Here is a 14,626-nt window from a genome sequence, read left to right as displayed (position 1 = left end):
TACTACCCTTAAAGACGTGACGGACGGCGTGGTAGTCTGCGTAAACCGAAACGTACGTCTTTCTGTGAGTAGTTAGCAGAGACACTTTGTTTTCCCACTCTACTGGTTGGGTTGTGATCATCGACATATCTATCACTGAGGACGACTTATCCCAGCCTGTTACCAGTCCAACGCATCTGTCAAGTGGCAGAATGTCATTCGGAACTGATACCGATATTTCATGTGCATACCCTATCTCCTGCCCAACATTGCAGCCCCCATTCCGAACTTGGACATGCGTCATGCCGCAGCCTCGGCGGCCCCCCAGGTTTTCAACGTTTACTGTTCCGCTGTCACCACCGGCCTGCATTTTGTGTGGGTGCTTCTGCCGTGCAATGCCATTCCGTCTGCTCTGAGTGGCTGTGAATGGCCGGCCGGAAGAGTAGTTCAGTGTGGTGGTGGTGGTGTTCCCTCATCTGCCTCCGGACCCGGCGTGGCTTGTTACAGTTGCCTCTCTTTGCTTTTCCCTCGGTTCTTGCATGGAAACGATGAAGTTGAGAACTCTATTGAGGCCTTCCACTTTCTGAACTTCGGAGCCCCGGCCACCACAGAAACATCCTTGCAACGCCGGATGAGGGTTACAAGCCACTTTTCAATCTTGCCCAGTGGCGTTGCTCTGCACTGCGCTTCGAGCTGTCCCAACTTGCAGCAAAAGCCAGGGCAAGCAGGGGTAGCAAGGAACTGAACTGGTATTGCATTGCATATGCTGCATCTTTGGGTCCTGGTGCTGACGGGAGCCCTTGCGTTATGCTGATGTGTGCTGCGGCTGCTTCTGACCCTCTTGGTTCTGATTTGCACCTTACCCGATACGTGGATACTAGTTCTTCGCTCAACTGGATCCTCTCCCAATTCTCTTCACATCACATGCATGGGATGACAAGGGACTATGTGTACCTTGATGCCTCCACGGCGCGTACACTCTCCTGGCTGTGTCCAAGTGGCAGTCTAGAGATCGTTACTCGGTCTACTATTCGCTCTCTTTCTCTTCTCACCTCCATGTATGGTACTTCTCCAGAGGTATCAGCCCCAGTTACTAGCTTGATGACTGTATTGCTGCCTGGCTATTGGCGTATCCTCTTTCGCCAGGGGTCCCATACACATGAGTATATAAGGACCCAATGCCTGGTATTTTCTTCATGTCGACTTGACCGCTTATCCCAACCATTCTCCAGTCGGCAATACCGACCATCCGGAGCCCAAAGCAACTCATCCAAGCAAACTTAAAGGTATAAGACTATCTCTTCGACACCTCGGCCAACCTCGCCCCTTCAACGACATCCAACGGGAACACAAGTCCAGTTACGCCACTCCCTTCGTATTATACCGCAGGTATATCCAGGTCGGACCTCGGCACTCACCTACGTTATACCAACAATCTTCCACACTTGTCACTTCGATCCTGTATCTCGTTTCACTACTGCTTAATTTTTTCCCCGGTTCGTCCAATCCGGCGCAACGGCGGATCTGTGCCACGCCATTTTAACCTGAAAGAAGAAGAAAACGGAGGGACTTCTACGGCTATAGATACACAATACACCGCCTGACCTCAAAGGATACGACAAACCGAAAGTTGGGAAGTAACAACAAGCAAACAGAACCGATATAAAACGACCACTCCTCTTCCAGCAAATATTTGTCCCGGCTCAAATCTTTGGACAAGATCATCGAATAAAAGCGGTCTTCAGACTCGCTGTCCAGCAGACGACCAACATGGACATTCTCCTCCAACAAATGGCCGGGCAAACGACCGCATGTCCCGATGGCGCCTCTTCTACCACATCTAATACTGCCGGGGCCTCTGCTACCGGCTTGCCCGTAACTGGCCAGATGGTTCTTCTGGACATGTTCTTCCCCGGCTTCTCAACCTTCTCGGCCTTTATCCAGAAAAACCTCAACATCGACCTTAACCTGTACATCCCGCTCGTCCTAATATGCGGCGCCCTCACGTTCGTCTGGCAGTACTTTAGCACATACTGCTGGGACGTGATCGACAGCTACCTGATGTCCGTCGTGGACGTGCGCACCGACGACGAGATCTACAACATGCTGATGGGCTGGGTGGCCGCGCAGAAGTTTGCCCAGGGGGCGCGCCGTTTCGTCGTCAACACGAACCTGAACTCACGCGTCTGGTGGCTGTGGCGGTTCGATTACGACGACGAGGAGGAGGAGGACGGGACCGAGGAAGGGTATGCCCACCAGACCGACAAGGGCAAAAAGAAGGCGTTAGCGTACACCCCCACGTTTGGCAGCCACTGGTTCTGGTACAAGGGCCGACTGCTGTGCTTCCACCGGCAACAGGGCCGAGAGGTTGGCGGATATTCGCTATCTAGCGAAAAGGAGGAGATTTCCATCAAGTGCTTTGGCAGAAACCCCTGGATCCTCAAGGAGCTCCTGCTCGAGGCAAGACAGGTGTACATGAAGCGCGACGAAGCTAAGACGCTCATCTACCGCGGAACGACCAAAGGAAGCGGCAGCGAGCCCACCTGGCAGCGATGCATGGCGCGCACCTCGCGGCCTTTTTCGACTGTCATCCTGAACGAGAAGGTCAAAAAGGAGCTGATCGATGACGTGACGGATTACCTCAACCCGGCCACGCGCAGATGGTACGCCAACCGCGGCATCCCTTACCGCAGGGGCTACCTCCTCCATGGTCCTCCGGGAACGGGCAAGTCCTCGTTGAGTTTGGCGCTGGCTGGTTTTTTCAAGATGAGGATTTACATCGTCAGCTTGTCTTCCATCGCTGCCAACGAGGAGAATCTCGCCTCTCTGTTTTCTGAACTTCCGCGTCGGTGCGTTGTTTTGCTAGAGGATATCGACACCGCCGGCCTTACTCACACGCGCGAAGACGGCAAGGTCGTTGCAGTCGATCCGGGCAGCGGCAGCGCTGATATGGTTCCCGGTCAACTAACCCCTGGTGACGGCACCACCACCACCCCCGCCCCCAGCGGCCGCCTCTCCCTCTCCGGTCTCCTCAATATCCTCGATGGCGTCGCCTCCCAAGAGGGCCGCGTCCTCATCATGACCACCAACCACCTCGAGAAGCTGGACAAAGCCCTGATCCGTCCCGGACGCGTCGATATGATCGTCGAGTTCGGGCGTGCGGATAAGGAGATGACGGCTGCGATTTTCCGAGCGATTTTTGCTCCGCTTGAGGGCGACGAGGTTGGCACACCACCTTCTGATTCTGATTGCGTTTCGACCCTGTCTTCTCCCAAAGTAGATCCAGCAGCAGCCGAAGAGCAGAAGAAAACCGACGAAGCCCGTCGCGAATCGGAGCGCGACGAGGCCACTCTCAAAGTCGTCGAGCTAGCCTCCCAGTTTGCCAAAAAGATTCCCGCGCACGAGTTCTCTCCGGCCGAGATCCAGGGCTTCTTGCTCAAACACAAGCGGAACGCGCAGGGGGCGGTGGAGGGCGCAGAGCAGTGGGTTGTGGAAGCGAGGAGGGAGAAGATGGAGAAGGAGCTGAGGGAGGCGAGGGAGAAGAGGGAGAGGGAGGAGAAGGAGGCTAAGGAGAAGGTTGAAAAGGAGAAGGCCGAAAAGGAGGGGACAAAAGAAAAGGGGAATGAGAAGAAAGACGAGAAGGAGACGGAAGAGGAGAGGGGAAAGAAGACGGAAAAGAAAAAGAACAAGCCAAAAAGGAGTAAGCACGTCCAAAATTCCAAGAAGTCGTCGAGGAAGTCAAGAAGACACGACGACTCTGACTCGTCCGATTCGTCGTCATCATCTTCTGATTCTGATTCTTCTTTGTCCGACGAATCCGAATCAGAATCAGAACCGGAAATCATCATCAAGGAAAAGAAATCCAAGAGGAAACAATCGAAGAAGGAGACAACGACAACGCCACCTGTACTCGTCAAAGAGGATACCGTCAAGGTTCATGTTGTTCCCGTCAAGGAGGACCTTCCTGAGACCACCCCGAAAAACAATACCGAAGATGTGGCGACCACCGAAGCCGTGGAACTGAAGGGTCTTGATGTTCTGCCTCAGATCTCGGTAACAGAAGTGAAGGAAGTGACGGCGACGGGACCGGGATCGGAAGATGGGAAAGATTCCGGGTATGGAACGCCCTAGTAGTTGTCGTTTCCGTTACTTGGTTGGTCTGATGAATATGGTTATCTTGAGCGGTTTGCGAACCTCTGGACTCACAAATTGTAGGATTCATGCCTGGGATGAAAAAGATTGGTTAACAACATGGGATGATAGAAGTTTATGGCTGGGTTGGGATCCTGGTTCGGACATGTTTAGACTGGATGAAAGCAATGACACGATACCATTTTACTCGTTATTACATTGTATCTTAATGTGATGTCCTTTGCGATACAGAATCAATGGATGTCCACTTCATCACCAGCAAGCGTGCAAAATGTCTTGCTCAAGTCTTGATTATCTTCAGATTTGATCATGTAACATGTATATTTACATCAAATTCCCCGGTCCTCATAAGCCAGCCATCATACCGGCCATGATCGCCGATGAGTATTAGTATAAGTTATATGTGTAATATGTGTGAAGAAGAATTCGCAAAGCTTTCTTGCCCTTTCAGCTTTTGCTTGCTTGGTTTTCTTCCTTCCCGTTCTTCCCTTTATTTCCCTTGCCTTCCCTTCCCAAAGTCTCCCACCTTCCCAGTTCTAGTGTAGATAGACAACCGGACCCCCTCGGTTTCACTTACTCCATAAAGTCATGACAAAGTGCAACGTGAAATCATCGCGGTCTCCAACTCTCTCTATGCCTGACACCTCAGCCAGCCTAATTAATGTATAGTGGTATAATGCGAATTCCCTCCTCTTTCCCCTGTTTTCCATTATCAAGACATTTAAGCCTTGACGGAGTATGTCCTCTTGAACATATCATCGACGTTCTCGAGGTAGTAGGTGCCGGACTCGATAGTAGACACATCACCCTTGGGGGTGTAGTTCTTCTGGAGATGGGCCTGCTTGCGGAGGTCGCACATCTGTAGGAATGATTGTTAGTATCTTGTACAAGGAGTCTTGTTCGAATCTCAATCAGGAATACTCACAGCATCGTAAGCCTCGGGGGGGACGGCCCGGCGGGCAGCGAGTCTGGCGGGGAGGTCGAGTGTCTTGGCGAGCTTCTCTACGCTGCCAGTGACGCGGAAAGAGCAGAAAGAGGCAGCGAGACCGGAGCCGTAGGAAAAGAGGCCTATCCTCTTACCCTCAAGCTGGGCGCTGTCGACGTGGCCGATGAGGGAGGTGAGACCGCCCCAAACGCTACCGCAGTACATGTTACCGCAGAGGGTAGGGACCTGGATGGCGGGGTTGACGCGCTCCTGGAAGCGCTTCTTGGTGAGAGCCATGAAGGTCTTCTCAACGACCTTGTCGGTCAGGGACTTCTTATAGTCCATGTCGCGAACCTCGCCAGGAACCTCGGCAAAGACGGGGCTCTCGGGGTTGGCAAGGTAGTCGTGGTAAAGGAGGCGAGCATACGACTTCTGGACGAGCTTGCAGGTAGGGGCGTGGAAGGCAAGGTAGTCGAAGCGGTCCAGGGGGGTCTTGGTGCTGTCCTCGGTGTGGCCGTTGACACCCTTGGTGAGGAGCTTCTCGCGCTGGTTGTAGGCGCGGTAGGCACCGTCAAGAGCCTCAGTGTAGCAGTTGACGGAGTAGTGGCCATCGACGTAGGGGTATTCGCTGGTCAGGTCGGGCTTGTAGAAATCGTAGGCGTGGGCCATGTAGCTGCCGCGGAGACCGGGCTCGACAGCAATAGGGGCGTCAGGGCCGACAAGCATGGCGATGCAGCCGGCACCACCGGTAGGGCGGGCATTGCCCTTGGCGTAGAGAGCGATATCACCGGCGACAACAATGGCGTCACGGCCGTCCCAGGCGGAGGACTCGATCCAGTTGACGGAGTTGAAGAAAGCGTTGGTACCACCGTAGCAGGCGTTGATGGTATCGACACCCTCGATGTTGGTGTTCTCGCCGAAAAGCTGCATCAGGACGGACTTGACGGACTTGGACTTGTCGAGAAGGGTCTCGGTACCGACCTCGAGGCGGCCGATCGAGTTGGTGTCGATCTCATAGTTCTTGAGGAGACGGGAGACGGCAGTCAGGGCGAGAGAGTAGATGTCTGCAGACGCATGGCTAAGTCAGCCCCTGAAAACGCGCGCAGAGGTATGTGCTGGAATGGGAGGAAAGGGGAGAACTCACCCTCACGGTCGTCGCAGAAGGCCATCTTGGTCTGGCCGAGACCGATTGTGTACTTGCCCGCGCTAACGCCATCGAACTTTTCGAGCTCGGATTGCTCCACATACTAAAGTCAAGATGACAGCTGTCAGTCTGATGCGCCTGGATGCGAAGTAAAAGCGCAGCGAGCAGAAGGCCGGCAGAAAGCACAGGATATGTGCTGCTGCGGTAGGCGAGAAGCGTGTTACGTCCCCGAAGCAGTCATCTTTTGTTTCTTTGCTTGAGGACTGACTGCAAAAAAGGGGGAGGGGCGTCATCCGGAGCTAACGCGGCCGGCGGGAGATGCGCGCGTACGCAGCTAGCATAGCGTAGTTGGACGTACCTGGCTGGGGAAGTAGATTTCGATGGCCTTGATGCCAATGTTCTGGGGACGGGAAGCCATCTTTGCGTGGGCAATTGGGTCTGGCGATTAACGTCGAGGGGAGAGTGAGGAAAGTGAGGAAGGGGGAAGTAACGGAGGAGAGGGAAGAGGGAGAGAAGGGCAAGAATATGGAGTAAAAAAGAAGGAAGAGAGAAGATTGTCGTGTCCCGTTTTCAGGGGAGGGGTTGTTTTGAGAAATTGGGGGTCCTGGCGTAGAAAAGTGCCTGTGCTCCTGTCTTACGGAGGGGCAACTTTGGGGTTAGCGCGTGTCGTCCTATCTTTTGGCAGAACCCATCCCGTCCAACGAACGATCCAACACCAACTCCCCAACTCTGGCCCCCTTTTCACCGCTGTTTGGCGCCATTGTTGCCAACAAGCTCTCTTTCTTCACTCGAAGAGAGGTCCAGAAGGCCGGGGTCACCTTTTGGGTGATCCTGGAATGCCAGGTGGTTCCATTCCCACCTCAGCAGCAGCAAAAAAAAGGTGACCAAGGGACCTGCCAATCCTGCCACCACGCCAGTCCCACAGTCTAGTGTAGTGCCCCTGCCAATGCTGCTTGCCCCTGAATTGGAGTTGCCCCTTTCCCATGTCTCTCTTGACAACAAATCTGGGCTATCAGACTTTGGCCAAGCCGCCGCAACCACGCCCAACAAAAAAGCATGGACCAAGCTTCTCCGGCACTGACATTGGACTGGATGGTGGACAGGGGGTAGAAGGATGATGTGCAAAGAATATTGCCGGGTTTGATATTGTACACACCTTTTTTGTTGATATCTCGACCGAGGATGAAGATATGACGTTTCTGTCTGTTCGTCAGAGGAAAGAAGAATGGAAAAAAAAAGAAATCAAAAAAGAAGAGATTCAAAACCGGAGGAAGATGGGGGACATCAGAGGTTCAAATAGCATTTGCTCGCTCCTCAAGAGCGGCCACTTGCCGGGCAGGGAACAATGCGTAAAAAGGGGTCCAGACAATACCAATCGAGCGTGGCTCCCGACCAAAGCCAAGGCCCTTCTACTGCACGACCAGCGACACTCAAGCAGGTTGGGACAAGGGTCTCGATGGGTCACAGATGAATTTGAAGGACGATGTCGGAGAATCCTCATCAAAAGGGTTGCATTCACGTCAAGGTGAAAGTTTTCTGAGCCAAGGGACAAGAAGGGCGAGCCACAGCACACGCTTGGAAGGGAAGCCATCACCATCTGGTTTGGTAGACTGCTTCAGCCAGAGAAGTCATGGGAAACAAGCATGGGCGATTATGTCAACTTCCTCTCATATCCGTAGATACTTACACCTACGTACAAATGGGAATTCTGTCTGAATCCCAACATTGCAAAAGAGACTCATGAAAAGACGTGGCGGGTCGGACGGAAGAAAAGTTGAACCCCACACAAATTCGCTGATCAAAGCCATGCGAACGTGCCATGCCAGCTTCCACCTGGTGGGCTGGTGAGTCTAGTGAGGTGGCACCTAGCACGACGGATGACGGACAAAGACGAGCAACTCGCCTCCGCAAATTCGTCAGTTTGCGAGACACCATAAGTAGCCCCCTGCTTGCAAGAGGCTTTTGTTTTTCTTGTGTTCCTAAATGGGATAGGTAGGGGTAGTTAAGCTACCTTGCGCACGCCCCTTGTTGCTCCGGTGCCCCTCGATGCCAGACCGCCTTCTGCATAAGGTCGAGATGTAAACAAATGCATTCCCAACTCCCAGTCTCTTCCCTTGTTTCCCTTTTCCACTTCTTCAAATTCCAACCCCTCGCCCGATACCTTCCTTGGATTTGATCTCTAGTCCGGCTTTGACCCCCCTTGCCCTGAAACAACGAGGATTTCCGAGGTGCGCTTATTTCAGGAACTCGTCCCGCCAACTCGCAACTCTCTTGCTTCGGAGCTCCACCGGCGAGTTATCAGATCTTTCTCTCCTTGCTCGTCCCATCAAAAGTGGGCATTTCTGCGTAAGAAAACGAGAAGAAGTGGAAACGTGGAAACTGTGAGTGGGAATAAAGCGGAGATTTTGCACACGTTATGGGCGTACAGTACGGATGAAAAATCTGATAACAGTCTGTCATTGGATCAGTTGGTGGAGTTCTTCGGCGGCTCGGTTCGGTTCGTAGAAAAGAAACATGAGATGAGATGAACTTTGTCTGTGCTTGGGGTGTTCATTGACTCAGAGTGGCGTGGGACAAGGAACGGAGCAAAGGAGGTCATTCCTCTCTTTGGCTGGCTTTGCAAGAAGTTCAATGGTTTTCGTGGTAGCTCGGAGCTTTTCACAACCTCCACCCTCAACATCGGGCATTCTTTATTCTGCTTTTCGAAACAGCAATCGTGCAAGTGCGACACGAGTGGACATGATTGGTGAGTGCTTGTAACACCGCCCGCCCGCCACGCTGCAGGAACCGTGACAGGCACACAAGACAAATTCCGTGAACGGGACGGCAGTGTCACCCATATTCATCAGGTACGCTCGCTTGTAGCAGGTATTACTGGCCACTTTATATTGACCTGCGAGCTACGTATCTCTTTTTTAACGGCGTGGCTGAAGCTGTTGTGAGTCTGTGATCAAGTATGTGCCCGACCACCTAGGTACCCTCATTTATTGTTCAACACACTTGCCGAGAAGGTAGACATGCCCGGGACATCTCCATATGCACCTGGACACCCGAGGCTCACTTTTGGGATGCGCTGGATGCCACTGCATGGATGGGCGTATCAATGAGTTATTTTCCTAATGATTTGTTGACGAGAAGTGCGAAAGTTCCAAGGTATGCGAGAAATCGCAAGTGTTGGAAGTTGGGATGGAAACATGCTACGAAGTCAGAATTCGGATAAGTCTATTCCTATACAGGCTTAGCTCCCAGTTGAAAACAACGGTCCATAATGGCCGAGTGGGTCCCGCGTTGCCTCTGAGCGGTGATGCTAACTGGCAAGACCCCCCTTCCCCCCACTTCTTTTAGCTGTGCAGCCAATCTTTGGCTCTCAACCGCGCCCGCCAAGACCTTTGTGTTTTCAAACTGCCATTGATTTTGAAGCTATCGCCATCTCAGTCGCTGTTGTCGCTGCCGTCGCTGTCGTCGCCGCTGTTATCGCTATCGGGCAATTGTCCTCATCCACATCGGTATCAATGGCGGTATCAATGGCGGTATCAATGTCAATGCCATTGCGAGCGCCTTAGGAGAGGGCGAGTTTCGGGAACACCCTTCGCTTCCCCAGAAACCGTCCCTCCAATTGGGCTTCACGGGCAACAACCGGAAAGCCCTATAAAAATAGCGAAAGGGGCCACGACGAGACCAATATCAATAACTTCCAATTGATTAATTTTACGGCAATGAATACGGTGACAGCAAATGACGAAGATTGCTGATGCGCCTTGAAAGCTTTTGCGCGGCTTACACAGATAGGTGCACAACCAGAAAAGTGGGGGGGGGGGGGGGGGGGTCTTGCCAGGGAGCATTTCGGGTTTTGCCATCTAGCGTTACCGGCCTCTGAGGACATCGGATGAATCGTTCGAACCATGCTCGATTTTCGACGCTATGGGAGGGCTGTCTGGGCAAGTCCTAGGCACTCTCCCATGGTGAGCTCACCTCAGCGTATTTCCTAGCGAAACATCTAGCGTTGCTATCTTAACATAGCGAAATATAACTATCCCCGAGCGAACTTGCGAGCGAACATCTACGAGCGAAGGTAGCGAACGGGGCGAGGTAGGTGAACGAGCGATGCCCTGGGAGGAAGGGATGTCTAAGCAATTTCTAGGCACCCATCCGGGGTATTTTTTGGGGGGGGGGGGGGGGGGGGGTTTCGATTACTAGCATTACCTTCCGCTATAAGCGTTCATATCTTTGTTCATACCTAGCGTTCATCTCCTAGTGCCAATCCTCAAAGCATTTCACTTATTCATCATAGCACGGAAAATTCCAGGGTGTCATTCGGAGTCTGTCGCTATCAGTCTACATCATGAATTCTTCACATGCTCGGTCGGTCGGCGCTTCCCAGGCCCCGGGAACATCGCCGGTTATCGGTCGACCCATGTGTACGACTTCCTTTTCCTTCCTTTACAGTGTGACAAAACGCAAACGAGGCGGAAAATCAGAGAAGAAATCTCTCAATTATTGCGCTCTGCTCCGCCTTGGCTACAACGCTCGGCGTGAACAATATTCCGCAGCGGCTATAGAAAGACCGCGTTACATAAATAGTAACATAGTTCGATGAGTACGTATGGAGTCCATGTTAGAGCTAACAAACTTAGCTGGGAGCCTTGCTGAGATTTGATAGTGTATCGTGAGTCAACATGGGTTCCCTCCAACGTGGATATGAATGAGCGTCACAAAGGACGAGACAGTGACTATAGTGGCAGGTATTGTAGACGATTCGCTATGGTCGTGGAGTATGATTAAACTAATGTAGGAGCTTAGATTGCGCTTTTGACCACGCTGTTCACCACTTCAGACTGCAAAGAATGATATGATATACCATGCTACGATGGATGGGTTCCTCCATTAAACTTGCCCGCGCTGGTGAAACAATTTACAAACCTACAACAGTACGACCCAGTCCGACCTGCTGCCCAAAAAAAAAAACAAAAAAAAACAAAAATAAAATAAAAAACATACGTATGGTACTTGAACCCGCCATCCATGCCATAATTCTACCCGAGAACAACAAAAATTTGGTAAACGATCACATTAATTGCCCACATCCACCCTCCCTATCCTTTCCTAGTAATGACCCTCAACACGACGGATTCTCAGCAAAGTACCTAACAGCCAAGTACCTCGGATCAAACGTCAACTCCTGCTTCATCGCCACATCCAGCAACCAATCCGACACGACAATCCTGGGCTCCATGTTCCCCTTCTTCGCCATCTCCTCAAACTTGGGCCACAGGGCCTTCTCAGGCCCGCTGGGAGACGTCAACAAGTAAACCGGCTCAGGCGGCGCCCCTCCGTCCTCCTCGGGGGTGGTAGGCTTGATTGCCGAGCCCCCACGGCCACGGAAGACCTTAAAGATGGCCCCGTTGGCCTCGGCGATGGTCTGGTAGCTCTGCATCCCGTTCTTGATCTCGGCCGTGCAAAAGATGGGCACACCCCAGAGCAGACGGCTGCGGTTGGCGCGGGCGCGCGAGATGGCCGTCTCAAGGGTGACGCCGAACCGCTCTTCGTTTTCCTTGTCGACGAGCAGGTAGTCCTTGATAGGGAGAACCTTGTTGGCTTCGATGCAGGCGGTCACGAAGTCGGACGAGATCACCTCGGGGCCGCGAGCCAGACAACGGAGAAACTTCATAGTTCTAACCATACGCGGCGCGGCGAGGTAGTCGCAGGGAACGTTGTCTTGGACGATTTGTATGCCCATGGCGCGCAGTTTTCGCTGGTGATTGTCAAAAGTTAGCTGATGTTGTGCATATGTTAGGAAAAATATGAGACTCACCCTGTCTGCCTCCTCTCGAATCTTGTCGTTTACCCATCTTTTGTAGCCCGTCAAGCAGATGCGCATCTCCACTGGACCTGACGACACTCTAGCCTTCTTGGCCGGACGCTTCTGTGCTGTCTCGTCCTCCTCGTCTTCTCCTTCTGCTGGACTTGACTCCTTGACGCTCCGCCCCCGGTCGATCTGGTCTGCGGCCCGCTTGCCGCCCCATGGGCCGTCCTTCCCTGTGCGCTTCTTTTCTTTCTCATACAAGGCAATATCTGGTGCCAGCTGGTGTAGCTTAGACAATGCCTTGTCCTTGGCGCTACGGCTACCGCTGGACATGACCGATGGCGTATCGTTTTCCTTTTCACGTGTAGTCCGGGCAGTCTTTGCTGGCGTTTGAATATTTTGCTTATTCTGTCTCCCTCGTGGTGGCCTGCCGGCTGCCTTTCCACCGAGTGGACTCGATTCGCCAGCAATGCCGGCATCGGTCTCTGCCAAGTTGGCAGCATACACATTCTTGTTTGCAGCGTCGTTCGCTTTGCGCTTTCTCTTGGCTGTTGTGCTGATAAATTGGTCACCACCGGGGAAGTACTCATCGCGCAGCCTCTGTTCGTCGAAAAAGGTGCTGCCAATGATTTCGCCCAGATTGGTCCTAGGCGGGAAGTGTTGGTACCTGGGGTTAGAAAAGCTTTGAACTTCGCACTTGGCGTAGCTGTCTTCGATCCAGAGATGGTTGACAATCTCAATGTTCCATTCCTTGGCTGCCTCACACTTCTCGCCGTTCATCCGAGCCGTGATCAGATGGGTGTTGTCAGCCTTCATGGTCTTGGTATATGTTGCGCCCGCCGCGGTGATGAGATTTTCGAGGTATACTCGAGCATCACCTCCGTAGTTTGATAGTGTGATCTTCATATCCCTGAAGCCGGGAATACCCTCTCGTGGTACCGGGTAGTGCAGAAGTCGTCGTGTAGGCCTCGTCCATTCATTGTGTACGATGAGGTAGTAAAGCCAGGCAAGGTTACCGACGTCCTTCCCTTGCTGCGACGCTTGAACATAGTCGTCGCCGTCGCGATACTGGCACACATACATATCGCAGGCATCAACATCCTGCACCACCTCGCCGTCACTTTGCTCGATTAGAGTGGTCAAGATATTTCGCAGTCGCTGGTTGATGGGGAGATCTTGAGATATCATGACCTTCTTCTGTGAGAAGACGACAACCTTTTCCCTCTCCTTGCCCGGCATCACAGCACTAGGTATAACGGACGTGGCACCTTCCAGGGCGTCACTCGTTGGGATTTTGATCTCTTCGTCGGGCCCTGTGCGCAGGATCTCGGGGTCGGGTAGCGTGTATGGCGCTTCGCTGATTCGCCTCCCTAGCCTAAAGCAGTCGTCGAACCAGTGCGGAAGAACGATCTTGCACTTGGGGTTCTTCTTCAGAGCCTCCTGGCACTTTTCGTGGTCCATGGACAAGGCGCAAATATGGGTGGTTTGACGCGTCAAGTCCTTTGATTCCATACCACCAAGCGCCATGGTCGCACCAATAATTGTCTCCTTGTCGAACTCGGGGATGTCGGCGCATGTGAGGATAACGTTGGAGAAGATCATTCTAGGATCGGGGGAGTACGGCCTCACTTGGGCGACCTTGTTCCGTGCTAGCGTCATTTTGATCCAGTTGGTGTTGACGACGGGGATCATGTATTGGAGGGCATCGTGATACTGCTCGAAGTCAATCGTGTTCGCGACAATATGGGTCGCGTGTTCTAACGGGATTTTGCCGTCTTTCGTTGGCTCGAGGACTTCGGCACCATGCTTTTGTACAGCCTTGGACAGCTACAGATTACTGAGGTGTTAGGGTGATCCGCAACCTCGCTTCAGGTAGAGTGGAAAGAAGACATACTTCTGATATCAGACTCGCCGACAGTGACTTGCTTTGTACAAAGTAGATGAAGCAGCTGTCCAGCAGACCCGGCTTCCCGTTTTCTCCGGCCATTTTTTTGATGTAAACGCGGTTTCAGTGGATTAATTACAGGTTATACAAGAAGCGTCGAAGCTCCGAGTGTTGAGTCGATTCTAATCGATTTCCATGGGCTAGTGGTGGGCAGAAGTGAGGGTGATGGGTTGTGAAAAGCGACAGGCATATGCAAATTGGCAATGCGACCAGTGTGGTTGTTGATTGGGAGAACGTTCTCATTTGTTTGTCTGCCACTGGCAAATTGGGAGCCACTGCAGGCGACGCGATCGGAAAAAGCCAGGGTGGGGCCATGACGCGAACCAGGCACGCTGTATCACATGACCGTGGGACTACTTTCCCCTACATAGGTAATTAACTTTCATCCCCTCGCTTTGTGAATGCTTGGGAATCGGGATTCACACAAGTCACATCTTGCCATAAAACACCGAACGGCTGCCTCACTTAGCTTCAGGATACTTTCAGAAAGCGTCTGGAAGATTTCAAGATATTTGACTAACTTCCCATGTTCTAATGGCTTCATACTAGTCATTATCGATGTGAGCTACTATCTTACAGCCGCACTTGGTACGTACCCAACAGCCGACTTACACGCCAACCACAATAAGTGTTGGAGTTGCCGATCACCGTTGGGATTTAGGGGAACTTGTCTCATCA

General features: G+C 52.5%; 3 protein-coding genes across 3 annotated transcripts; 1 reads left to right on the top strand and 2 right to left on the bottom strand.

Annotated features, from left to right (window-relative positions):
• Positions 1-1,749: 1,749 nt before the first annotated feature.
• On the top strand, positions 1,750-4,289 carry SMAC4_06339 (uncharacterized protein; the record flags this gene model as incomplete). Its single annotated transcript, XM_003345890.2, has 2 exons — positions 1,750-3,679; positions 3,706-4,289. The coding sequence occupies 2 exons, from the start codon at positions 1,750-1,752 to the stop codon at positions 3,738-3,740; spliced, it is 1,965 nt and encodes a 654-aa protein (XP_003345938.2). The 3' UTR covers positions 3,741-4,289.
• A 203-nt stretch (positions 4,290-4,492) lies between these two features.
• SMAC4_06340 (uncharacterized protein) lies at positions 4,493-7,012 on the bottom strand. The gene is made up of 4 exons (XM_003345891.2): positions 6,559-7,012; positions 6,201-6,303; positions 5,057-6,120; positions 4,493-4,990 (listed from the first exon to the last, which is right to left on the bottom strand). The coding sequence occupies exons 1-4, from the start codon at positions 6,616-6,618 to the stop codon at positions 4,853-4,855; spliced, it is 1,365 nt and encodes a 454-aa protein (XP_003345939.1). The 5' UTR covers positions 6,619-7,012; the 3' UTR covers positions 4,493-4,852.
• Positions 7,013-10,811: 3,799 nt separating this feature from the next.
• On the bottom strand, positions 10,812-14,409 carry SMAC4_06341 (uncharacterized protein). The gene is made up of 3 exons (XM_003345892.2): positions 13,898-14,409; positions 12,013-13,830; positions 10,812-11,952 (listed from the first exon to the last, which is right to left on the bottom strand). Exons 1-3 carry the CDS (start codon positions 13,988-13,990, stop codon positions 11,317-11,319), a joined length of 2,547 nt encoding a protein of 848 aa, XP_003345940.2. The 5' UTR covers positions 13,991-14,409; the 3' UTR covers positions 10,812-11,316.
• Between the last annotated feature and the right edge of the window lie 217 nt (positions 14,410-14,626).

Source organism: Sordaria macrospora, chromosome 7, assembly GCF_033870435.1.
Source record: "Sordaria macrospora chromosome 7, complete sequence".
Classification (NCBI taxonomy): Eukaryota; Fungi; Ascomycota; class Sordariomycetes; order Sordariales; family Sordariaceae; genus Sordaria; species Sordaria macrospora.
Note: the sequence above shows the minus strand (reverse complement) of the source record. Positions and strands in the feature narration are given on the sequence as shown.